At 40.8% G+C, this 26,598-nt stretch overlaps 1 protein-coding gene across 6 annotated transcripts in view; it reads right to left on the reverse strand.

The window, feature by feature from the left end:
• Window positions 1-2,930: 2,930 nt before the first annotated feature.
• The window catches only part of ATG5 (autophagy related 5), a 162,876-nt gene continuing 139,208 nt past the window's right edge, over window positions 2,931-26,598 (reverse strand). For 5 of the 6 annotated variants that reach the window (XM_003824340.5, XM_008978074.4, XM_055113992.2 and 2 more), the window contains one exon: window positions 24,115-24,877. In XM_003824340.5, the coding sequence (XP_003824388.1) occupies window positions 24,741-24,877 (137 nt within the window). In that variant the 3' untranslated portion in view covers window positions 24,115-24,740. Of the gene's footprint in view, window positions 3,863-24,114; window positions 24,878-26,598 lie in introns of those variants that run through there. The other variant, XM_055113990.2, reaches the window with a different exon arrangement.

Below are 26,598 nucleotides of genomic sequence, written 5' to 3' on the forward strand. Positions count from 1 at the left end.
TATAACTTTACTAAACAGTGTGAATTCAGTGGAGTAAGCTGGGACAGTTGAAGGGCCACCTCATTGTTTCCTGATTCTAGGGATCACTTCTCTTCATTGCCTGATGTCCAGTGTCTTGGAAACTGTTGTTTCATATATTTTGTCTGGTTTTTTTTTTTGTGTGTGTGTGTGTGTAGGGGTTGTTTCAGGCAGGAAGGTAAATTTGGTCTCCATAACTCCATATTGGCCAGCAGCAGAAGTCCTAGCAAACTTTTTTTTTTTTGAGACAGGTTCTTGCTCCATTGCCCAGGCTGGAGCACAATGGCACGAGCCCAGCTCACTGCAGCCTCAATTTCCTGGGCTCAAGAGATCCTCCCACCTCAGCCTCCTATGTAGCTGGGACTACAGGCACGTGCCACCATGCTCAGTTAATTTTTTATTTTGTAGAGATGGGGTCTTGCTATGTTGCTCAGCCTGGTCTCAAACTCCTGGGCTCAAGTGATCCTCCTGCCTCAGCCTCTGAAAGTGCTGGGATTACAGGCATGAGCCACCATGTCTGGCCTCCACCAATTTTTGATCATACAATCTAATTTTTAAAATTGGGCCTGCATCCCCATCATATTTATATTTATCTATAAATTTTATATGTGTACACTTGTGAATACATGTAGCATTAATCATATTTATTAGTATTAGTAACAGTAAAGCTTAATTTCTTTGTTGTTTAGATTGAAACACAGATAGAAATAGAAGTTAAGATATTTTCTTCTTGCACACCAATGGATCATCTGTGTATCTACACATCTAAGGCCAAAGGACTCAGGAAGACCAGTTCTGTGAACTTTCAAAATTGGTTGGAAAAGGTATCTGAGATACTTGGTATGGGTAACAGTACACATTTTGTTCTCAAATCAGAAACAGGAGATTGGTACACTTGGCTGATACCAAATAAAGCTAAGGTTCTACAAAAAGAGTCCTTTAAAAATAGTGTTTGAAAAAAAATTGCATTCCTTGGTCCTATTTGACAAAATTCCCATAATTTTCTCCCTTTACCTTGGTCATACCTTATTTAAATGTCAAAACTGTCCGTAAATCTTAAAACGCATTCTCAGTGCTATATACTAGGCAATGTGGAAAAATGCAAAAACAAAAAAAACAAAAAAAAACAACCCTCTGAATACAAATGCCTATCCTGAGTTTAGCTATCATTGCTTTCCTGCCTGTGTCATGCGTGGGATCACTCAGGGGTGATGTCTTAGTCCATTTTGTGCTGTAATAACAGAATACCACAGACTGAGTGATTTACAATTAATAGAAATGTCTTGGCTCACAGTTCTGGAGGCTGGGAAGCCCAAGACTGAGGAGCTGGCACCTGGTGGCTACATCATCCCATGGCGAGAGAGCAAGAGAGTGAGAGAGCGAGACAGCGAGACAGGGAGAGAGAGAGAGAGTGCGTGTGTGTAAAAGAGGGCCAAACTCCCTTTTTATAACCAACCTACTCCTGCGATAACGGCATTAATTCATTCACTCTGCCCTCATGGCCTGATCATCTCTCATCAGGCCCCACCCCGGAACTCTGTTACAATGGGGATTAATTTTCCAATACATGCTTTTTAGGGGACATAGTCAAACCATATCAGGGGGACTTTAACCACCTGCACTTGAAGAGAAAAGGAGAGGGCACTGAATTAGGTCTGTACTTCCTTTCTGAGACTTTAGAAGATATCAAGAGACCTAGCTTACTCCTTTCCTCCAGCAGCCTGTTCAGCCTGGCCCTTGAGCTTGACTCACAAACAGCAGCGGAAAATAAGGAAAGGGAAGAACGTGCCTGCAGAGCCCAAAGTCAGCCTGTAGAGCTCAGGCTGGCAATCACTTTCACTCTGCTGCAGCAAGCACCCCTGGGGCTGCTGCCCAAGGATCAACGCAGCAAACCAGCAGGAAGTGGAATGGTCAGCAGAAAGGGTAAAGGAAACCTATCCTTTGTCAGACAGGAGCTTTATTTCCACTCTGGTCCACAGCCTCAAAGGGCAGCTGCCTCACAGGGAGAGTGTTTGACCAAATCCGGTTTGCACGTTTGAAATAAGAACTCCATTTACTGCTCTCTGAAACCAAGTGCTAGAAGGCCCCATTCCCAGCAGCCTTGACACCCCCCTGTCCCCTCCTACTGTGACAGTCCAGGTTGTTCCAACTGCCCTGGCTGATGTCTGGCCCTCCAGGATGGATATGTGTCCAAGAAATCCCAGACCCATCCTCCACTTGGACGATTTTGCAAACCTTCACATAAGAACAGATTGCACAAGCGGTATGTGTGAGGGCTGACGGAAGAAAAAGGGAAGAGCTCTTTCTGCTTATGACTGGGACGCTGTTATTCATCAAGCTCTGGTGTTTCAAGTGAGTTTTGTGGATGAGGAGGCCAAGCATGTCAGCACTAGAAACCTCCCTGGCCTCAGTCATATGTGCTACCCCACCTCTTCCCCACAGCCCCTGCCATTCCTTTACGAGGACCCTCCCTGTTTTGTGCTTTCACAGAGTAAAGCTGCTGTGAGTGGTGCCTTGAGTCACACCCAGCTCACACTGCCCCACAGAATCTGACACGAGGTCTGGGGTGAACTCTGTGGCCCTGGCCTCCATCTTCTGCCCTGCCCTTGCTTCCTGAGGTGGGCAGGAAGCGGGACTCGCCATGAGGGCTAGGCCCCGGCTTCTGGCAGTGGGGGAGTTTCTATCCTGCCCAAGGGGTTAGGGGAAGGAATGTTGGTCACATGAAATCCAGGGGCGGCTATATAATGTGGGAGACAGCAGGCATCATGTTCCCACACTGTAAGTCATGATGACACTGTTAAAAACGACGGGTGGGTGGGGGAAAGTGAAAGAAAAAGAATAAGAGGGAACAGAAACCAAAGTGAGGCATACAGAGGCATCAAGCAAGACTAACGGCCAAGGTATGAAGAGAGGCCAGGGGAAGGGGTGGCCTGGAAGGGAGTCGGGAAAAGGCAGACGAATCAGACTGGGTAGGAGGAAAGGAATCAGGCCAAGGAAAACATAATGATGTGAAGAGAAGACACGATCATTTGGGGAGATGGCAGGGAATCTGCCACCAAGTACATCAACACAGGGTGTTGAAGGCCGGGGCCAAGAACACCTTTGGGGCATCATCCCAGTACAGCACAGAGCAGCACCTGACTGTGAAATCTGTGTCTCTGCTTGCTGGAGGCCTAACTAAATTCAGATGGAAAGGGTCTGTGAGACTCTTAGAAGAATAGAAAGGGGGATGGAAGTAGAGGGAAAAGACCAGAGAGACCCATCTGTGCTTCACAGCTCTTCACGAGTTCATTCCCAAGCAGGCTCTGCCTGTGGTCTTGTGGGTGATGCAAAAAATAAAAAATAAAATAAAAATTTTAAAATAGGATCTTTGGCTTTTGTTCTCATAACCTAGGAGAGGGAACAGATGCACATACACAAAGCACCAAGCAGCAACAATTTTATTGAGACTGTTCAGAGGAAACAGTAACAGAATACTGGTTGAATGAATAAATGAAGACCAAAGAAAGGAAATGCAGAAAGGCTCTCTTGACCATGTCATTTGTCATTTTAAAAAATGCAGGAATTGGTCAGACGCGGCGGCTGACACCTATAATCCCAGCACTTTGGGAGGCCAAGGCAGGTGTATCACCTGAGGTCAGGAGTTCCAGACCAGCCTGGCCAACATGGTGAAACCCAGTCCCTACAAAAAAATACAAAAATTAGCCAGGCATGGTGGTGGCCATCTGTAATCCCAGCTACTTGGGAGGCTGAAGCGGGAGAATCGCTTGAACCTGGGCGGTGGAGGTTGCAGTGAGTTGAGATCGTACCATTGCACTCCAGCTTGGGCCACAAGCATGAAACTCTGTCTCAAAAAAAAAAAAAAAAAAAAAAGCAGGAATTAAACAGTGTTGGTCAAAATGGATGAAAAATTCAAAAATGGACCAAGAAGGTACAATACCCAGGCTTGACAATAGCATAGCACAGGTTCTGAATCAAAGCAGAGAGCAGGAGGCATAGCTGCCAATTCTAGTCTTCTGGGTGAGCTGAATCTGCCTAGACATGGTATTTAACACCTTAAAAAAAAATTTACCCCCTAGGAATCATATTTAGTATATAAAAGGCAACAAGGAAAGACTGGTTAGATGGCCCTAGAGGAGGCCAGTTTGCTAGCATGGAAGCAAGGCTTTCCTGAGGCTGCTGGTTTGGACAGAGACAGATGTTGGAAGACCACTGAAGAGCAAAGATCAGGTGAGTAACTGAGATTGGCAGGAGGCCAGATGCGAGAGGAGAGTGGTTGTATATGTGTGTGTCAAAGAGGCAAGGGCATTCAACTTTCAATTGAGAAAAATGAATAGGGGGGCTGGGCATTGTGGCTCACGCCTGTAACCCCAGCACTTTGGGAGGCTGAGGTGGGACAATCTCTTGAGGTCAGAAGTTCAAGACTAGCCTGGTTAACATGGTGAGACTCCATCTCTAAAAATAAAAGTAAAAAATCAGCCAGGCATGGCGGCATGTGCCTGTAGTCCTAGCTATTCTGGAGGCTGAGCTGGGAGGATTGCTCATTCCCACCTATTCCCACTATCCACTCTATCTCTAAAAAGAAAATAAAGAGAAAAATTGATAGTGAAGATGATGATTACAACAACTAACATTTGAGTGCAAACTGTGTGCCAGGTGATGTTCTAAGCACTTTACATATATTAGTTTATATAATCTTCACTACCACTCCCTGAAGTATTATTATTATTATTTCGAGACACAGTCTCACTCTGCTGCCCAGACTGGAGTATAGTGGAGCGAGCATAGCTCATTGCAACCTCAACCTCCCTGACTTAAGCAAACCTCCTACCTCAGCCTCCCAACTAAAGTTGCATGCCACCATGCCCAGCTGATTTTTTAATTTTTTGTAGAGATGGTGGTCTCACTATGTTATCCAGTCTGGTCTTGAACTCCTGGACTCAAGCGATCCTCCTGCCTTGGCCTCCCAAAGTGCTGGGATTACAGTTGTAAGCCGCCATGCCTGGTCTATTATTATTATTATTCTCATTATTATTTGCCTTTTATACAGAAAGAAATCCAAGCAGAGAGAGATCAAACAATTACCCAGAAATTAGCCCAGGACTCTAACATTAAACTCTACAACTCTCTCTGAAGTCATGAAAAATTTAATGTCTCTTTCTTTAGCTGTAAACATCTGTCCTCTAACCCGCCTATATAAGAGACATTGCTGATGATTAAACCTTTGTGAAGAGACTGACTGTGTTGTCATTATGAGAGTGTTAGCATTATTATAAGGCAATGCTTTTTCCAGAAATACTAAATAGATGCTCACATTCTCATGCAATACCACAAGGCCTTTAAGAAGTTTACAGAGGCTCATCACCTAAAGAACCCTCCTCTGTGCTCACAATAGACAATAATGCCAAAGGAATCCTCTCTCAAAAGAAGAAAGGTCTCTTTCTGACACCCTCTTGCAATTCTTTCAAGGTTTGGGGGATGGCACACTTCTTTCTTATAAAATGGTTCCCCACTGAGAATAATAGCTAGGCTCTTGTCCTTACAAGAGCCTCTTCCACAAGGGCCAAACCGGAGGACCAAGCCACCTCAGAAATGGGGTTTTGAATCTGGGAGGCAGCAGATAGAGAAATAGATAGCGAATACATCTGTTTTCACAAGAGCCTGTTGTTCTCTGTACTAACTGCTATAAAAACGACATGAAACTAGCCACACATTAGTTTTGGTTCTCGTGACTAAATCAAGGAATGGCATGATGGTGCTGTGTCATTAGAAATGAAACCAGTTCTTAAGCGAGAGAATAGGGCCAATATTTTAATAACCCGAACAATTTCATAGAAAAATCAAAGCTGAAACTTCAACACCCTAGCCCTGAACACCTGCTGCTTAAGTTGGTTCTGAACCAGTGAAACTCCTATCTTGTCATGAAGACATGGGATGGGCCCTGACTTGCCTAACACTCATGGTGGCTGGGGACATCTTCTTTCCATCTGCTGCCCTGCTAAAGTGGAAACGGGGGCTCAATCTTGGCTTCGACAATGCTGACTGTATTTGGCACTTTAAGAAAAGTACCTCATATTCAATTATTATTTTTTTCAAATATGTAACCTTATATATTTTGATACATATGACGTATCCTCTAATATATGAATTTGGCCTTCCCTGAGGTATTATCATCCACGTTTTTTCAGATGAAGAAACTGAGACTTAAAGACCTAAGTAACTTAGCTAGAAGCAGGCAGAGCTGGGCTTCTGAACAAAAGTGTTCTTATCTGTATCTGCACCACCTCGAATTTGGCCTGCATCACAATAATAATGATGTTGAGGTAGCAAACATTCATAAGTTGCCTCCCGCCACATCCACTGCCCCTTCTCCTGCCACAGCACCCAGATATTACCTGGAGGCAACCCTCTCCTCCGCACTGCCTCCCCCTTCTCTGGCAGGTGGATACAGCCAGCTCCTAGGGGTGGGTCCTCCTGTGCTTCGGTCAATCAGAGCACCCATCATCTGGCCGGGTGATTGGCTCAGGGGTGGGCATATGGGCTGATTCAGGCCAATGAGGTTTGAGGAAACGTTCACTTGCGCTTCTGGGAAAAAGCTTCCTCAGTCCTCTGTTGTAACACAGGGAAGACAATCCCTCTTTTCCTGGCTGATGTATTGGAGAACACAGAAAGCCCAAAATCCCTCAGCCATTTGTCCCACCAAGAGAAGTGCCAGCCTGAGCAAGAAGCCAGCACACAGAAGAGGCAGCCCTTATGAACAAAACAGACCTGGCGCTGGGATCATGAAGAGGGTGTAAATTCCAGATCAAGCTGTGGAGTTTTCAGGCTGTGAGCCAATGCAATCCCTTAGTTGGCTTAAGCTGGCTTGCGTTTGATTTTCTGTCGCGTGGAAATTCTTAACCAGTATGAACACTGTTGGTGCCGCTCCCAGTAACATCTGATTGTTGCTTTGGTTTCTCAATCAATAGCATAAAACCCATTTGACAAAAATGACTAATCCTCCAAAATTCATCAGCATTTCTGGAGCACAGCCATCTCTGATGCCCACCTGACTTTCCAGACAGGACCCTCGTTTTTCTATTCCTGAGGTCTGGCTTCTTCGGTTTTCTGCTCTGGTATAGCTCAGTCTAGGTCATTTCTCCTCCGGGTTCCACCAGTGACAAGTGACAGCTGCACTCTGCTGAGGAAACAAGCAGGAGCACGGGCAGCCAGCTACAGATGCCAGCATCAGCCTGACGAGAAAAGCAGTGCCAAGAAAGGGTTTGGCCACAATATATTTTTGTTTGTTTTTGAGACAGGGTCTCCCTCTGCCACCCAGGCTAGAGTGCAATGGCACGATCACAGCTCACTACAGCCTCGACCTCCCGGGCTCCAGTGATCCTTCCCCCTCAGCTTCCCAAGTAGCTGGGACTACAGGCCTGCACTACTATGCCCAGCTAATTTTTGTATTTTGTAGTAGTGACAGGGTCTCACCATGTTGCCCAGGCTGGTCTCAAACTCCAGGCAAGCAATGTCTGCCTTGGCCTCCCAAAGTGTTGAGATTACAGGTGTGCGCCACTGTGCCCAGCCTCACACAATATATATTTAACAGAATGTAAAACCAGGTGGGAGAAAGTTCTTTGGAACACATTAGCTACATACACTATTACCTCACCAGCTCTCTATCAGAATGCTGAATCCCAAAAGTGTTGGGACCACTCTGAAGATCTCTATTTGCTATTGGCCGATTCTCCCAAAGGTTCAGAGATTTGGCATCAAAGATTATAAAGTCATATAGAATTGAGAATCTGTAATAAAAACTGGTTTTTGCGATTCTACTCAATCTCAGTTTCTCTAGGAAAATTCTGTTATTTCCACTTCTGGCCAATATGACTAAGCACCGAGGTGGAAACACAGCCTAAAGAGTTGAAAGAGCCCTGTTACTACCCTCTGTAGTCTGATGTGAGAAAGAAAACATAAATAAATATGGTGGGGCTACATGTGTAAAGGGGGTCCCTGTTTCCCTCTCCATTTCCCCCATACTCAATCTATCAGTGAGGCCATTTTCCAAATGTGTCTTAACTCATCTATCTATATGTTTACTAGAATCGTGTAACTTATTCACTCCATCAATGTGTATGTTGAAGGTCTACAGTGTTCCCCCACATTGTTCCAGTGGCTGGGAGAACCAGATTGACAATGGGATGTGAGCTGCACATTCTAGGGACTCTTCTTGCTTGGACCAACATAAGTGCCTTCCTACTGAATGCCCCCTGCTTCCTCTTTTCCTGTCTCCCCCTATTCTCCACTTTGTAGCCTAAAGGGTCTTTTCAAACCATCACCACTTCCTTGTTAAATGGCTTCCCATCACTCCTTAAGCGAAATACTCTGCATCCTCCTAGCCCTGCTGGGCAGCTGCGTGCCTCCTGCGTCTTTGGCCTCTTTTCACATCCCATGTTCATACCTCACAAGCGCCTCCTTTCAGATCCTTAAGCATGTGCAAGGTTATTTTCTTTTCAGAGCTTTCAATCTGCTTTTATTTCTGCCTAAAACAGTAGATTTCAAACTTTTGGGGGCCATAATTCCCATTAAGAAATATATTTTATATAATGAACCAGTAAATACATCAACACATACCTATACATAAAAGGAAAAAGTGTTTTATAATACTTCTGATATTTTCTATTCCTTTTTTTTAGAAAAGGTAGTCATGACCCACTGACTGCAATTTGGAAACACTCCTTCCTCTGTTCTTTAAAAGGCTGGTTCTTTCTCATCTTTCAGCTTTCTACCTAAATGTCAGCCACTTACAGGGGCTTTCTCCAACCACCTGATCTAAACCAGGCGCCTGACTGGGGTTATTTTTATTCTCAGCCCCTTGTCCCTTCCCTTTAGGGAATGTATTAGAGTTGTAATGAAATATTTCATTGTTGAGATTTGCTCTTTGTCTACCTTACATGGTTGGCTTTTGAAGGCAGGGACTTTATCTGCTTTGTTCCCCATTGTATATCCAGCATGGGTTCAATAATTAGCATCAGAGTAGGACACAAATATTCATTGACTGACTGAGTTAGTGAGTGGGTATGTGATGCTGAGGCCTGGATTCAAAAATAAGACTCCCCAGTAAAAAGAATCAGTCTCTTGGAGAAATGGCCAATTCTAAGGCTGGAGCAAGAAATATACAAGTAGTGCTAGAAAGTAAGGAAGTGCTCAGAAAACAAAAGGAAGGGGGCATGTGAAAGGCACAGGAGCCAAGCTGAAAGCTCCCAATGGCCAAAGCCAGAACAATCTGAGCAACAAATAACCAACCTACAATCAGATTATAACCCCAAACATTATTCATGAAAGTTCATATTGATAGAAACAAATGGTTTGCTAAATAATGGAAGAGATAAATCTTCTTTACAGAAGAATTTCAAATAATTAATGCAGATACAGGTTGTGCATCCCTAATCTGAAAACCCAAAATCCAAAATGCTGCCAAATCTGAAACTTTTTGAGTGATATCACAAATGGAAAATTCCACACCTGACCTCATGTGACAAGTCGCAGTCAAATGCACTCAAAACTTTGTTTCATTCACAAAATTATGTAAAATACTGTATAAAATTACTGTCAGGGAATGTGTATAAGATGTACACAAAACACAAATGAATTTTGGGTTTAGACTTGGGTCCCAGCCCCAATATATCTCATCATGTATGTGCAAATATTCCAAAATCCAAACAAATCTGAAATCTGAAGCACTTCTAGTCCTAAGCATTTTGGATAAGGGATACACAACCTTTACTACCCTCAAGGAGATATAGCTTATTCTCCCCATCCCACCCTACCCTCTTCAGGGGAGGAAGTACTGCACCTAGCGATTTCCTTCTAAACAATGGAGTAGGGAAACAGTGGGGGAACCTGGCAAACAGTACCTTGGCCAGGCGGTCAAGGTGGACTTCCCTAGTGATGTTCATGTGATACCATGTCCTGACAATGTGATGTGATGAGCAGGGCATTTCACCTCTGTGGTCTTCCTCTCAATAACCCATAAACCCAGTGTGACATGAAACAAGCATCAAACTCAAATAGAGGGACTTTCTACAAAATACCTGACGAGTACTCCTCACATCTGTCAAAGCTTCATTAAAAATAACTAGAACCCATCAAAGAAGACAGAGATTAAGAAGACATGACAACTACACACAATGTGGTGTCCTAGATGGAACTCTGGACAGAAAAAGGAAATTAGAGAAGAAACTAAGGAAATCAGAATAAAATATGGACTTTAGTTATTAATAATGTATCAGTACTAGTGCATTAACTGTGACAAATGTACTAACGTTAGATCCTAGCAAAAGGGAGAGCTGGGTAAGAGGTATGTGGGAACTCTCTTACTATCTTTGAAACTTTTCTGTAAATATAAAACTGTTCTAAAATTAAAAGTTTGATGAGGTGCAGTGTCTCATGCCTGTAATCCCAGCACTACAGGTGAACGAAGTGGGAGGATCGCTTTAGCCCAGGAGTTTGAGACCAGCCTGAGCAACATGGCAAGACCCCATCTCTACGAAAAATGGAAAACAATTAGCCAGGCATGTGGGTGCACACCTGCAGTCTCAGCTATTCAGGAGGCTGAGGTGCGAGGTTCGCCTGAGCCCAGGAGGTTGAGGCTGCAATGAGCTGTGTTTGCGCCACTGCACTCCAGCCTGGGTGACAAAGTGAGACCCTGTCTCAAAAAAAAAAAAAGTTCACTTAAAAAAAGTTGAGCCTTATTAACAAGAGCAGGACCTTCATTCAGTTGGTTTTATGGAGCACCCACAAAGCACTACAAATCCTGCTGGGCACAAAGATACTTAAAAACACTTGGAAGATGCATAGATGAATTTAGACAAGGAAAGACATCTTGGGTGGTGAAAATCATGAGCAAAGCACAGGGCTTTACAGGTTGTGGGGGCAGAGGGCGAGCAGAGAGACAGAGAGAGAGAGAGAAAGGAGTATGAGAGAAAGTGATGACAAGAATGAGAAAGAGACAGACTAGTTGGTTTTGTAAGGTGGAGTCTGATATTCCCCACTGAATGTAAGCTCCACGAAGGCAGGAACCTTGTCTATCTTTAATCATCATATCACTAGTACCTAGAACTGTACCTGGAACATAGTAAATGTTTAAAAATATGTGTTGACTAGATGAGTGACTGGAGAAATGGATAAGGAGTGCCTACTGGAAGCCCCACTTGAACCTCAGAGCCAATTTTTTTGTTAGGTCTCTCAGATGCCTGCTGGATTTGCATTTTTGTACACAGTAATTATGTTTGCATCATTAGAAAGCATGCAAATGTTAGCACTGCTTTTGAATGGCCCTAATGTTCAACCACAGGTATGAAAGTCCTAGGACATAAACTTAGTTCCCTGAAGCACTTCTTGATGGTGTTAATGGGTAGGTCTGCTGACAAGCAGAAGTGACTGGCATCTTCTCCCAGCTGTGTTCTAGTGTTCTGTGAAAACCAGCAGGGACTCAGCACCATGGGATGGAGTTAGCAGAGGCTTCAAAGCTTTCCAGATGGTCTCTGGAAATGTAAGGAGACAGTTTAGAGGGACGCTGAATTGCCCTGCAGGCATCCAGACATTCCTCCTTAATGGTCCTAAATGCTAAACATATTCACTTACATATAACTTTATAAAAAATATTCAAATGTTGGAAAAATTTTGAAGAACCATGCCCAGTTATGCAGCTATCAACAATAACAGGGTAAATTATGTGCACCAATATGGAATAATATCTAAAATATGCAAAGTGAAAAAAAGAATTTCTAGAACAGTGAGTATAGTATGTAACTATCCTGTCTGTGCACATGCGCACATGCATAAACACATGTCAAAATGCCTAGCAGCTCTCTGAAAAATATACAAGAAACTGGTTAACACAAGGGAGTTCTGAGAAGAAGGGAGAGGATGGAGGGAGAGGGAGAGAGAGAGAGAGAGACTTTCACTTTTGAATTTTGCACATGTACTACCTATTTGAAACTAAAACATAAATTAAAAAGAATGATTCCAAAGGAAGAAAACTTTGAATTTTGGCTGCAGGTTACAGGAAACTCTTTCTTTTGATTTATGCTTGAATTCTCTTTGAGCCTTTTGCTTTCTGTGAGATCTAGCACATGGTTTGATGGGTAGGCCAATGAGCCTGTGAAGAGCTCATTTTAATATAGTCTTCGAATGAGGTTTTAGACGAAGTGCCAGAAATGCACTACGACTGAAATCATGATTAATAAATTCTAAACTAGGAATTCATTAAAGAGATAAATCCTACAGTTACGCTGTAAATAGCACACTTGCATAACACAGTCATGGGCTACATAATAACACTTGGGTCAATGACAAACTGCATGCATGACAGTGATCCCATAAGATTATACTACTGTATTTTTACTGTACCTTTCTATGTTTAGATACAAAAATACTTACCATTGTGTTACCATTGCCTACAATATTCAGTACAGTAACATGCTGCACAGGTTTGTAGCCTAGGAGCCATGGGCTAGACCAGGTATCTCAGGTGTGTAGTAGGCTATACCATCTATGTTTGTGTATGTTCATTCTATGATGCTCACACGACGAAATCGCCTCATGATGCATTTCTCAGAACGTATCCTCATTAACTGACACGTGACTATATGGTGCTTTTCTGTTAAGCATTACTTTGTTTAATGTAAATATTTTAAAATCATCTCTAAACCATTAGTAATGAATCATACTAACACCCACAAAGTATTTTAAGAAAATATTTCTTTTTAAAATTCCTTTTGAATCAACATAGATCTCTCAAATAAATAACTGATTATCAACAAAAATAGATCTCTCAAATAAATGATTAGTAATTAACTACAGATAAGTATTTCATCAATATCATATTATGTATTTAAGCAATTTTCTATTTTCTCACACTCCAAAAACAATACAGTTTCAAATGCCAAAGAAAACTCCTTCTTGCTTAGTATTGAGGGAATGAATGCTTGAGATAAACATTAAGCATTTTTAATTTTAACTTTTTAGAGACAGGGTCTTGCTATGTTGCCCAGGCTCACCTTGAACTCCTGGGCTTAAGGGATCCTCCCACCTCGGCCCCCAGAGTATCTGGGACTGCTGGCATGCACCACTGCACCTGGCTCACATAAGTGTTTTGTTATTTAAAACTAGAATGCATTTGTGAGATGTATTTTGATCACATTTCATCTAACTTCAGGAGAAAAGATGTTCAATTTTTCTTACGGATTTCACTACAAGGTTAAGCCAAATGTAAAACATTTATATTCAGTTGCCAATTTAAAAAGGAGGGGAAAAAAAAAGTTTAATGGATGTAAGAATGAAAAAAATCTAAGACCCGCAGCTTGGGTGTTTGTAGGAAATGATTTTAGGCCCTGACCCACCTAATTAATCAAAATCTTGCAAGTGCTAATTCCAATGTCTGTTAAGGCTTGAGAATCTCAGGCTGGGTGCGGTGGCTCACACCTGTAATCCCAGCACTTTCGGAGGCGGAGGCGGGCGGATCACGAGGTCAGGAGATCGAGACCAGCCTGGCCAACATGGTGAAGCCCTGTCTCTACTAAAAATACAAAAAAAATTAGCTGGGTGTGGTGACACATGCCTGTTAATCCCAGCTACTCAGGAGGCTGAGGCAGGAGAATTGCTTGAACCTGGGAGGTGGAGATTGCAGTGAGCTGAGAGCTGAGATCACGGATGATTGCAGTGAGCTGAGATCACGCCACTGCACTCCAGCCTGGCGACAGAGCAAGACTCTCTCAAAAAAAAAAGTTCAAGAATCTCCGGGCTAAGAAACCTTTACTATGTTCAAATTCAGGTTATATTCTTCGTGAACCTTGTATATAATCTTTAGTAATAAGAACGGTGTGATTTTTTGGACGCCAACTTATCAAGAATGACTGTAATAATCATTTACATCCTCCTTCTTACTTGTGAAACATTCTTCCTCTTTTTTTTCTTTCTTTTTGTTTTTTGAGATGGAGTTTCACTCTTATCGCCCAGGCTGGAGTGGAGTGGCGTGATCTTGGCTTACTACAACCTCTGTCTCCCAGGTTCAAGTGATTCTCCTGCCTCAGCCTCCCAAGTTGCTAGGATTACAGGCGCCTGCCACCACGCCCAGCTAACTTTTGTATTTTTAGTAGAGACAGGGTTTTGCCATGTTGGCCAGGCTGGTCTCGAACTCTTGACCTCAAGTGATCCACCTGCCTCGGCCTCTTTTCTTAATCTATCTTCTCTACTTCTTCCCAGACTGTCCATGACCCTTTCCCCAGGACAATCACCCTCTCTGTCCACTGATCCCTTCCCTTTCACCAATACAATGAGGCAGGTCTCCCTTCTCTCCACCATGTTAACAGCTGGGCTACAGTCTTATCTTTTTTTTGTCCCATTACTAAATTTCTTAAGAGTCATCAGCAACCTGACAGCTATCAGACTCAGAACAGTTCTCTCGAAGGTCCCAAACTGCCAAATCCAAAGACCTGGTCTACTATTTCCCTGGATCCTCTTGTAGTTTGTGAATTCTTTCTTTAGCATGATTGTCTCAAAGATCTGCCCTTCTTCCTCTTTCTGTCCCCCAAGCATAGGTAGTCCCCTCAGGTCAGTCCAAGGGCTCCTCTTCTCTTTCTACTCTATACTTTTATTATGTGCCACCCCTCCCACTTCAAAGGTCACCTCCAGGCAGAAAACTTCCCAGACAGAATCTTCAGCCCTGTCCTTTTCACTGGAACTCCAAGCCTCTCACCGTGTTCATTCATTTAATAAAGGCTTGTGACATGCCATTGCACTGTGTTAAGCATTGGTGAACACAGCAGACCCAGTCCCTGTCCTCACAGAACTTACAGCATACCACAAAACACAGATATGGGGCAATTAATACAAATGGGAATGAGCTAGGGGAGCTAGGTCATTCTAGCTCAAATCTAGCTCAAATCTAGTTCTAACCAAATCTAGTTCAGGAAGTAGGGTTTCCAGAGAAAATACAGAATACTCAGTTGAAGTTGAATTTCAGAAAAACAACAAATTCTTTTTAGTATGAATATGTACCAAATATTGCACAGGATATACTTACACTAAAGTTACTTCTAGTTTATCTGAAATTCAACTTCACCTGGGTGTCTTGTATTTTTATCTGCTATGTTGTGGCAACCCTACCAAGAAGGGGTTGGCCAGTTGGAAAGTCCAGAGGAATTGAGGGAAAAAATGATTAGAAATTAGTAAGCAAAAGGAAGTGGAGAGGAGAGACATTCAAGGGAGGAAACAGTAGAGGCAAGGGTTTGGAACGAGGGACAGTATTGTGTTTGACACTCTGAAAGAGGCGTGGTATGCTGGATCATAAGAAGAGGAAGAGAATTGGAGAAAAAAACATCTAGTGGGGAGGATCCAGAGCTTGCAAAGCTTTTTATCATGGTAAGGATTTTGGATTTCATACTAATGGCAAAAGGAATCCATCTAAAGATTTCAAACAGCAGAGAAAAAGTGGACCTTGGCCGGGTGCGGTGGCTCACGCCTGTAATCCCAGCACTTTGGAAGGCTGAGGCGGGCGGATCACAAGGTCAAGAGATCATGACCATCCTGATCAACATGGTGAAATCCCATCTCTACTAAAAATACAAAAATTAGCTGGGCGTGGTGGTGCTTGCCTATAGTCCCAGCTACTCGTGAAGCTGAGGCAGGAGAATCGCTTGAACCCGGGAGGCGGAGCTTGCAGTGAGCCAAGATCGTGCAACTGCACGCCAGCCTGGCGAGAGCGAGACTCCATCTAAAAAAAAAAAAAAAAAAGGAAGAAAAAGTGGACCTAAGTTGAATTTGTAAATGCTCTTTCTGGCTGCCAGAAGGAGAAAGGAATTAAAGGGGCATAGGGACTGTAGTTCTGAGGCCACTGTAACAGGGAAGAGATGTTAGTGGCTTGAATGAATCTGCAGCGAGGATGGGGAGAGGGGGAAAGATGTGAAAGCCATTGGCAAGTGTGACTGATTCAATTCCATGCCAAACTCTTGGCTCCAACCCTCCCTTCCAGGTGGGTGATGATTTCCAGCCCTGATCTCAGGAGCCGCAGCTGCACATTTACAATGCTCACTGATGATTCTATGCCAACAACATTTTAGTAGTGCATATAAGAATCACTAGTGAAGTGTTACACAGATCTTGAGACCTAGTGCCTGCCCAAACTGATTCAACCAGCTGCAAGAGAGGGGGTGGGGTACAGAATGTGTAGTTTTGATAACAGCTCCACAAGTAATCGGGAAGGGCAGGCAACACTGAGAACCCCTGTCTGTCTTAACACCTCAAGTCTGAGTACTTAATCCTGGTTCAAAACTAAACACATCATCTGTTTTTCCCAACTAAATTCTTTTGTGGGTAACTAATCTCCCATTTCATAAGATTTTTTATCACCACTGACTTCTTCCTTCCAGGTCTCCCATATTGTTCAGTTGATTCTTCCTCTATTTTCTCTTCCGTGTCCCTTTCCACTCTTGACATTATTGCTTTTGGTCATCAGACTTTATTATAATCAACAGGGCCAGGCAAGAGCTGTTCAATCAGTTGTCTGAGGGGCACAGAGATCCTGAACAGGTTCCCAAAAGGCTGGCATAACAGGCAAGAGGGTGCTGGCAGGTCAGCTTCTGGGCCAGCCACCCCGCTTCAACCAGAGAAGCTCCTCTTTGACCTACTGGATATTTGAGCAAGGTTTTACTGAAGAACATTTTCCTGCTGAAAAAAGGCTGGAAAACCACTGGCTCAGCAAATAACAGTAGCTTTGTCATTGTTCTCCCAGGTTTAGAACAGACTTAACTCTAAACCTCCCTGCACACTGCCACCAGAGTCAGCATCTTAAAAGGTAGCTGTGAGCACATGATCTAACTACTAAAAATATTCAGTGGCTCTTATTGCACCTCAAATAAAATCTCATCTCCCTAGCCTGATACTCAAGGCTTTTCATAATCTTGTCAGAATATACCTTTCCTGTTTTATCTTGCCCTGTCTCCTACAAGTGACTTAGGTGCAGCCCAATTGTACAACCATCCCTCTGAGTTTTTGTTCCCGTGGTTCCACCTAGCTTGTCGTCACACACTTTTCTTCCCGCTTTCTCCAATCTTACCCTTTCTTCAAGTTCTAACTCAAAAGCCACTTCTTCAATGAAGCTTTTCCTAACCTACTCGAATGTTATCAAAACGTATTCATTCAATAAACACTTAATAACCCCCTGTGATATGCCAGAAGTGTGGGGATAAAGAGAAGTTGTCCTTGCCCTCAAACTTATTGTCTGTTGTGAGATCAAAAATAAGGCAAGCAATTCAGGAAGTGGGTAAGAGTGTGGTCTCTGGACCCATTCTGCTGGGCTTCAATCCAACTCTATCACGATGCTGAGAAAGTTCCTTGTCCTGTATCTCAGTTTCCCTGTGGGGACAATACTAGTGATGATCTCATATAGCTCTGCAATTAAATGAGTTAATATTCGAAAAGCACCTAGAACAGTGTGTGGGACACTGTAAACATTCCATAACTGTTAACTATAAAGCCACAAACAAATACATAATTTCAGAGTGAGATATACTATGAAGAGGAGATATAATGTGATGAAGAAATATAAAGTGATAAGAGTGAGGTGGGTCTGGAAGCGGGCTTGGGGTATAATTTTAGATCAGGTGGTCAGGAAAGGCCTATAAGAAAGGGTGACATATAAGCAGATACACAGATGGAGGAGGCAAGTCAGGCAAACAAAATTCCAGGTAGAGATGACATCAGGTGCAGAGTCCCTGGAGGGAGAATGTTCTTCACATATTCAAGGCATAAGATGGGCAAGGCCAGTGTAGATATACTGAAGTAGCCAAGGCAGCGTGACAGATGTCAGATGCAGAGACCAGATGAAGCAGAACTTGGTAAGGAGCTTAGATACATTTTGGGTGGAATGGAAAGATGCTGAAATGTTTTGATCAAGGAACTGCCACGATGTCATTTGTTTGAAGAAACACATTATACTTTGAAGACTGAAGGGGAGCAGAAAAGAAGCAGGGAGGCCAGATAAGAGGCTACTGTAGTAGTCCAGGTGAGAGATGATGGTTGGTTGCTTAGACTTACATGGTAGCAGTGAAGGTGGTCAGTAGATAGGTTCAGAGTATATTTTAAGGCAGGTTCATCAGGACTCACTGATGGCTATGGTATAGGTGAGAAAAGAAGGGAAATTAAATTAGGACTCCTACATTTTGGGACCGAATGACTAGGTCGCATTTATTCAGATGGAATAGAAAGGGAGAGGTATAGGTTTGGGGGAGAAGCAAGAGTTCTACTCTGACCCCCTACCCCCACTCAAAAAAGGCGAACTATTACTATCTGAGATGGATGACAAGTAGGTGGTTGGGTATTAAGTTTGGAGCTCAGGAGAGAGGTAAATACTGGAGTTAACACAGGGATGGTGTTAAAAGCCATGGGATGTGCTCATATACTCAGTGTAGCTGCAGAAACGGAACCAAAGGCTGAGCCCTGAGATATTTCAACATTAGGAGTCAAAGTAGAGAAGAATCAAAGGAAACTGAGAAAGGTGCTGAGTTAGGAGGAAAACCAGAAGGGTGTGGTGCCCAGTGAAGAAAGTGTTTCAAGAGTGAAACAAGGTGTGATCAAATGTCAAATGCTGCTGTGAGGCCAAGCAAGGTATCAAAGTTAACTCAAAGTAAACAGGTCTCTCAGCTCTATTTCCTCATAGTGCTTTATTTGCGCCTTTCTCATTGCAATTTCCAAGTATTATGTTGTACAGTTATTTTTGTCTTCTCTAGTAAGAAGGTCCCTTAAGATCAACAGACCATGTCTTGTTCTTCCTAGAACTTCCACTACTCTATTTGCTCAACAAATGTTTGAATAAACAGATGAATTGTGGAATTCTATAAAATCTAGGACAATATGCCTATCATAGAATTAGCAGTTAGAGCTGGTTTTATTGAGATGTTCTAGAATTAAAGATGTCCACCGTATATCTGAGTTGGATTACTGACAATCGCAACCCATCTGGCATTTCTATTTTTTTGCTCCAATATCGCATGCACTATCCAGTCCACAAATTACTTAGTTTTGGCCAGGTGCCGTGGCTCATGCCTGTAATCCCAGCACTTTGGGAGGCTGAGGCAGGCAGATTACAAGGTCAGGAGTTCGAGACCAGCCTGACCAACATGGTGAAACCTTGCCTCTACTAAAAATAAAATAAAATAAAAAAATTAGCTGGATGTAGGGGGTGCCTGTAATCCCAGCTACTAGGGAGGCTGAGGCAGGAGAATCGCTTGAACCAGGGAGGTAGAGATTGCAGTGAGTCAAGATTGCGCAACTGCACTCCAGCCTGGGTGACAGTGTGAGACTCAGTCTCAAAAAAAAATAAATAAGAAACAAAAATTACTTAGTTTTTACTTAATTGCTCCCTCACTTTTTAAAGTTGGCTCCAAGACCTGGTGATACCTTCAGATGTCATCAATAACTTGCTCTGTCATACTTCACTGAATATCAGCATCGATACAGTACAACAAACATCAGGGTAAGTTGACATTTCATATTACATTATACTGAATTTCAAAACAATGACAAAAGGAGCCATGGAAATACAGGTAGTGAGCATGACCAAACTCTTGAGGAAGACATGGTTGAGATGGCATATGCAGAAAAAAGACTGGTAGTCAGGAGATAACAAATTTCTCTTGGCTTTTACAAAATCGTTGGGGTCAGACAGTTTCTAGGTCAATGAGTGACTGTCTTTGTAAAAGAAAGCTAAAAACTAACAGTTTTGAGTAACAAGAGTATCAAAACCCACCTTACAGATGTGAGCTTTCTACAGCGTACCTTACTTGGAAAATATGCACTAGGCAACACAAAAAGACAAAGTCATCAAGTCCCAAACAAGTACAGCTAGAGATCAGAAATACCTGCTGTATGTGCCAGTACCACAGAAAACCACCCATTTGTGAGGCCAGTCCCTCTCTGCTTGACCTCAGCCGCATTCTGTCTGGGGATCTTGGTGACTGATAACAGAATACCATATTTCAGCTCCATGGCTCTCTTGGCTAGTTTTATGGCGACTCCCTGAGAGCAAATATTCCCCTTGAATTCCTACTTACTCTCATACCTACAAATTGAGGTTTTCTCCAATCCATTGACAATTTGCCTGAGTTTTTATATTTGGATGGATGTTTCATAAACAGAACTTATGGTTAATTCCCAGCCCTTTCACTAAATCTCACCCTGGATGTGATCTGTCAGATTATGGCACTACGGAGCAGCCAGACTATGCATCCAATATTGGCATTATGAAAACCTAAACTACTCCATCCCCTGCGGACAGCACATGACTTGGCATGTATTACTCAGTACACAGTATATACTTGGCAGATGAATTTCAAGAATGACACTGACAAAATGGGAGATATTTGGAGGAAGGAATGAACAGACTAGAGCTATTTTGTTTGGAGATGAGTCAGACGCTTGAGAGCTTCTTTCAAATAGTTAATGAGTTGTCAGAAAGGGAAAAGTAAGATTTATGCTATAAACTCTAGGTCATTATGAGCTAATGATTTAATGTAGTATTTCCCATGCTAGAGTTCAATAGGAAGCTGTGATACTAGGAAAGAAAAAAAAATTCTATGGTCAAGGAAGTTTGGGAAATGTTGAATTAAATAGCTCTTATTTTCAGAAGTAAAGTTCTAAGCAAAAGCAAGACACAAATCACTCATTTATGAAAAGGTCAGAATTAACAAATACCTCCAGATGCTTGGTGAGAATAGCTCCAGCTTTAGGGGCTGCTTAAATTAGAGTGATGTTGAAACACAAGATATGTGCTGCGGTCTACACTGCAACTAAAATGAATGTGGACTGACGCAAGGATCTGGTCCACAGTGGTTCCTACCGAAAGTAGTCGATTTGAGTAAGCAAGTCTTCATCACTAATGCCAGGCCGAACCAAGTGCACTTTGTATACTGATTTCTAAATGACAAGGTTCTATTTTTATAGCTGGTATTCTTACCAGAAAAATATAACACTCATTATAAAGTTATTAAGTAATCCTTTTTTCCACACTTGCTAAACACCAACTGTGTACTATATACTCCACTGAGAACTGGGGGAAAAAATGGAAAACGCCTGGTTGTACTTTATTTATCCTTGAGATGTGGAGGTGAGAAAGCTACAGAGGGAAAGCCAAACTAATCACTTTCATAGGAGTCAACTTATACGTCAAAGCGCACTGACATCCCTCAATCTTCAAATTTGTCTTTATCTCACTATATATCATTCTAATACAGTAACACAGTTAATAAAAATGATTTTGCACTTAAAAACCTAAGTACTTAAAGAGCTACCTAAAGGACCTAAAAATTGAGTCTTTCACTCCATGGTTACTATATTGTTCCTACTAGATTTCACAGTAGTACTATATCTGCTCGTAAGCATGAAGAATCAAATTTATAATTCATGATTGATAATGTGAAAGATGCTTTTGTCAAATAAAGCTACACAGTAAATAAATTTTTATAATGTCCAAGTTTTCGCTTAATCTCAAATGATCTGAAAAGAGGCATGCCTCTCTTCTTTCCTCTCTACCATCACTGTAATTTTTAATATTTTCAGACCAGGAGATAAATATATTTAGGAAACAAGAGGATGACAGAACTCAGGCAAGTAGGTATTTTGATGGACTCCATCCACTGATCGACAATGAATAGGTTCAAATATTCCTAAATATGGTCACACTTGATTTTCCGATCATACCCCAAGGTTTTACATTTGTATTTCAACCATGCTGGCACATGTAACAGGAAACCCAACTTACCTCAGACCTAAATATCAATAGTATGGTAAATAAAAGTGAGACTGTCATTCTCTGGCATGACCCACATAAACCAAATTTCTAAAAACTGAACAAAAGGTTACCTCAAATAGCCTATTAAAAAATACTGTAGAAAGATAACATTAAAAACTACTGTCACACAATGTCAAAGCTTATATATTGTTTTCTCAGAAAATGATCAACTCCTAGCTTGTTTCCAGTGTTAAATGTAACAAGACTAGTACACTAAATGAATTCACCTCACACTGAGATTGGAATATGGTTTATACCTCATCATCCTATAAAGACTGATAAGTCAACTTAAATTATAAACAAGTTACTTTGGGTCCCTAAATCTGTAAGAAAATCTTGGTGCTTATCAGTTCAACTCCCCAAACTGAAACGAAGAATAAACACTCTTAATGTGAACAATCATATTCAGACCAGCCTCTTGTGCAAAAATACAAGTCAGTGGATTTTTTATCCTTACATAACTCAAATATTGCTATTTTTTTCTGCCTTTATTAAAATGGCAATTAGAGTTGAATTCCATGGTCATAATTTAGGTCATCCGAATGAAAATCAACATTATAAAGGACAATGACTTACTTTAATCTGAATTTACTCGTTCCTAGTTAACAATGCCAATATTTAAAAATGTATTTGTATTTTCCTAGGAGGTCACTATTTACTATTAGTCAAATAGGCATATTGGGGGTCTTCTCCAATTTTCTTTTATATTCTCTTCTATATCCCTCCATCCTATTTCTCCAAGAAACTTTTATGACAGATTGTGACTAAGGAAATTTTAATGATTTTATCAACAGGTAACTTGTTTTAAATAAAGACGGACACAACATTTATTTAATTTTTTAATAAACCATAAAATTTAAATATTCAAATGAAAAGAAACAAAAATAGATTATTTAAGCCAGCATGAATTTCTGGTTTTACTCTTCCTCTAGGGCATTGTAGGCTTGACTTACCTGGGATTAGAGTAATAAAGTTATGATGCTGGTACAATAATGAATGAGGAAGTAAAAATGGGCAATGTCTTCATAAAATTTACTTTCAAATCTAGATCAGAAGTTCACTCAAGCCTACTGCAAAGGCCTGACACTGGTTTTGTCTGTATAAAACTACTCTGGCTTTTTACCACACTTTCTTCATCACAGCTTAGTGTTCCCTGCATTCTGATCCTTTTGCTCACTAAAGCTCACTTCAATCTGTCAAAACATCAAGGGGGAAAATCCCCAAAACGAACCGACGAATAAACACTCTTAATGTGAACAATCATATTCAGACCAGCCTCTTGTGCAAAAATACAAGTCAGTGGATTTTTTATCCTTACATAACTCAAATATTGCTATTTTTTTCCTGCCTTTACTAAAATGGCACTTTCGTTTACATCAACCAATTATTTTCTACTTGCTTCTAAGTTTCTGAGATTGTATGCTGTACTGGCTATTCTTTTTGATTAAGCTTTACAATTTCCATTCCAGAATATTTGGTCTTTGACCAACTTTATCTAATTTTGTGAAGAAATGTGCTATTAATCAGTGAAAATCACAAAAGGAAAAAGAAAAGGAAGCAATGAACAATAGTAGAATCTCACTTCAGCATTTGTATAATTTTTTATAAGAAAAACATTCATTTTTATTATGGGATCTAAAACCATGATCGTGTCTGATACTGTAAGCCTTTTAGCGTACTCAAATGGGTCAACATTCAATATGGACAGCCAGCTAGCTCATAAGAAATGAAATGTAATGCACAAATATGTTTGACTGGTAAAATCCCAGAGGCTTGGTAATAAAGTGCAGCAAACTTTCCTTATATTGAATAAGAACTCCAGTAACCTCTGGATATTTTTGGTAAAAATTAAAGAAAAGGTACTGCAGTCAGGAGACAGGTAATCTTTAAACTTCAAAAGACTGGCTGCCAGGGACCACAGTGAAAAATTAGACCTGGAGCCAATGAAAAACACAAGCTTGGAAGGAATGAGTTTTTCCAAAAATGCAAAATTAGCATTTACAGAGGCTTAGGATACTATGATTTGACAGGCTTACAGTGATAAAACAACAAAGATGAACAGTTACAATATTTATACGTGTAGTGTGTAAAGAACACAGGTTTTTTAATTGGCAGCAAGAAATTCTATGACAGCTCCTGAGACAAGTAGTCCTATGCCCTATATCCACCCCATGCCAATGACGACCAGTCAAAATGGTAACACAGAGTAAAAAGTGATCTACTGTATGTGAGTCAGAAAGTACTTGAAAAGTGACAAAACTGTATGTTATTAAATGACAAAACATATTTAGAGGCTTTATTTAAAAATCTCTCACTGTTCATTATCAAAGTTACAAGATTGCATACCAATAGACAGACTGTAAACATAGGAAATTTTCGTTAAGGAAAGATGGGTTTACTGTAATTCAATCTTTTACAAAAAATTACTTGCAAGTTATTGATAACAGAATTTCTCTTTTACTTTCTTAATTCTCTTGAAAATTAAACCAATGTTTCCACTTTCATGAGCTAAAGTTCAACCATGGTCACCTTAGGAAATACCCCTGTTTATTTGTTAATCAGAAATACAAATCGAGTGGCACATACTTCCATTTTCTTCTTAGGCCAAAGGTTTCAGCTTCATTATATTTTACAGAAGACCTGCAGTGGTCCGGTAAGTCTTTCATGTCACAGCTGAGGTTTAATGATGGCAGTGGAGGAAAGCAGAGGTGATGCAAAGTAAGACCAGCCCAGTTGCCTTATCTGACATGGAATCTTTTTCCTGTCTGGCTTGCAGCAGCGAAGTGTTTCTGGTCAGGTTGCCTCCACCAAACCTGATTGAAGCAAAAGGGTGACATGCTCTGATAAATCCCATTTAAGGATGATTCTTTTCAGGCAAATAGTTGATCCTTCAATCTGTTGGCTGTGGGATGATACTAATATGAAGAAAATTATCCGGGTAGCTCAGATGTTCACTCAGCCACTGCAGAGGTGTTTCCAACATTGGCTCAATTCCATGAATCATCACTTGATTCTTTTTTTCCCCATCTATTCCAAGAAAGAAATCCAACAACAATAAAAGTCAAAACAGTTGAAGAAAAAATAATCTGGTGCCTTTTGAGAATCCTTAGTGCATTAAATGGATTTTAAACCTGTTTTGTCCCCTGAACAGGAAATGTGGACATGGAGAAAGTTCAAATGTTGCAGTATGTATCACCCAAAACAGAAACCTGAGGGTTACAATATATTCTGATAAAAATTCTGTTGCTGTATGTGAAAGTATTACTTCTTTCTTAATTACTGTGCTTACTTAAGACTGACGTTAATGAAACTGTAGTGGCAAAAACAGCCCATTGTACCAATGACCAAAATTTATTTTAGTTATACATTAAAAACTGTACTATATGGTTATTAAAAATGACAAGTACATGAAGTCGGTCCATACATATTTTGAAAATGTAAAATAGAAATGTGACTAGAAATCAAGAATCAGATCAGTATTTGAGATGTTTAGTAAGACACAGGTGAGCTTTAGTTGTTTTCAGTAAAGCATTCAAGTATGTATCAAAATGTCTTAGAGATACTATTTGAATAACAGTTAAAATTTTAATGAGAAGGGATTACAAATCTGACTCAGGGATTCCTGTTTTAGAGTTATAAAGCCTGACTGATTTTTGTTAACATCCACTTGCTAATTAAAAGGGGGCTGAAATTTACACCTTTCTTTTAAATTCAATTGTATTCCAAATTAAACTTAAGATTTTGTGTTTTTCATGATTTTGGTGTGTTGTACTGACAACTTTTAAAGTAAATATAAAGATTTTTGTCATAGAAAAACAAAGAAAGCAAAGCCAAACTCCTCTAATGAAAAAGAAAAAAAAAATAGAACCATCAAGAAACTTCGTGCTATTCCTTTAGCACAATTCTGGGTTTGTCTCCTTTACCTTCTCTTCAAAATACAATGTCTAAACCTCTCAGCTTCCTGGTGACAGAAGACAACAAGGAAACAGGGAATCAAGCAACTCTATAAAGGAGAAATACTCTACGTTTTCCTTTCTGCTCTGTTCAAAATGACTTTTGAATCTGTAAGTGCTCTAAGGTCTGGGCAAAATGAGCTGATGATGTATGGTGATAATGACTTGGCTGGCACCTGAAACAAGAGACCCTTTTAAAGAAATATTTAGACTTCCTGTTAGAGGCAGCACAGTCCCAGGTGACAGTCAACAGAGGACACAAAATACTACACTTGATAAAAGAATGTGAAAAATAAAAACTTAACATACTAACAATTCCAAAGATAACCAAATAAAACATTCCAAACTCCCAAATCACTGTGCCATAGCTTAAAACAATTTTGAAAAAAGGTATCACTTTATAATACTACTAACCTTAAAAAATGCTTTATTTTTTCTTTGTTGCACCTATACATAATTTGACACAGTTGTGACCATAGTGTTAATACAATGATTTGTTTTCATAATGAAATATTAAGCTATATACAGAATACTATAGAAAGCATAGTACCAGTACTTTGGGAAGATTTTTTAAACATTGGTATTGAAATGGAGAAACCCTCAGCTATCTGGAATGATTCATTGCTTATAAGTTCCAGTTTGCTAAAGCTTTACTGTATTAAATCTTTCTTAGAATATTTGAAAACATTTCCGGTATAATTCTCTTCATATTCTTATATTTCTTTGAAATATTTTAATATTCTCAGAATCTTCCTCCTACTTAGCACTGAGTCAAAAAATGAAAGAATAGTGGTG

This window comes from Pan paniscus, chromosome 5 (genome assembly GCF_029289425.2).
Source record: "Pan paniscus chromosome 5, NHGRI_mPanPan1-v2.0_pri, whole genome shotgun sequence".
NCBI lineage: Eukaryota > Metazoa > Chordata > Mammalia > Primates > Hominidae > Pan > Pan paniscus.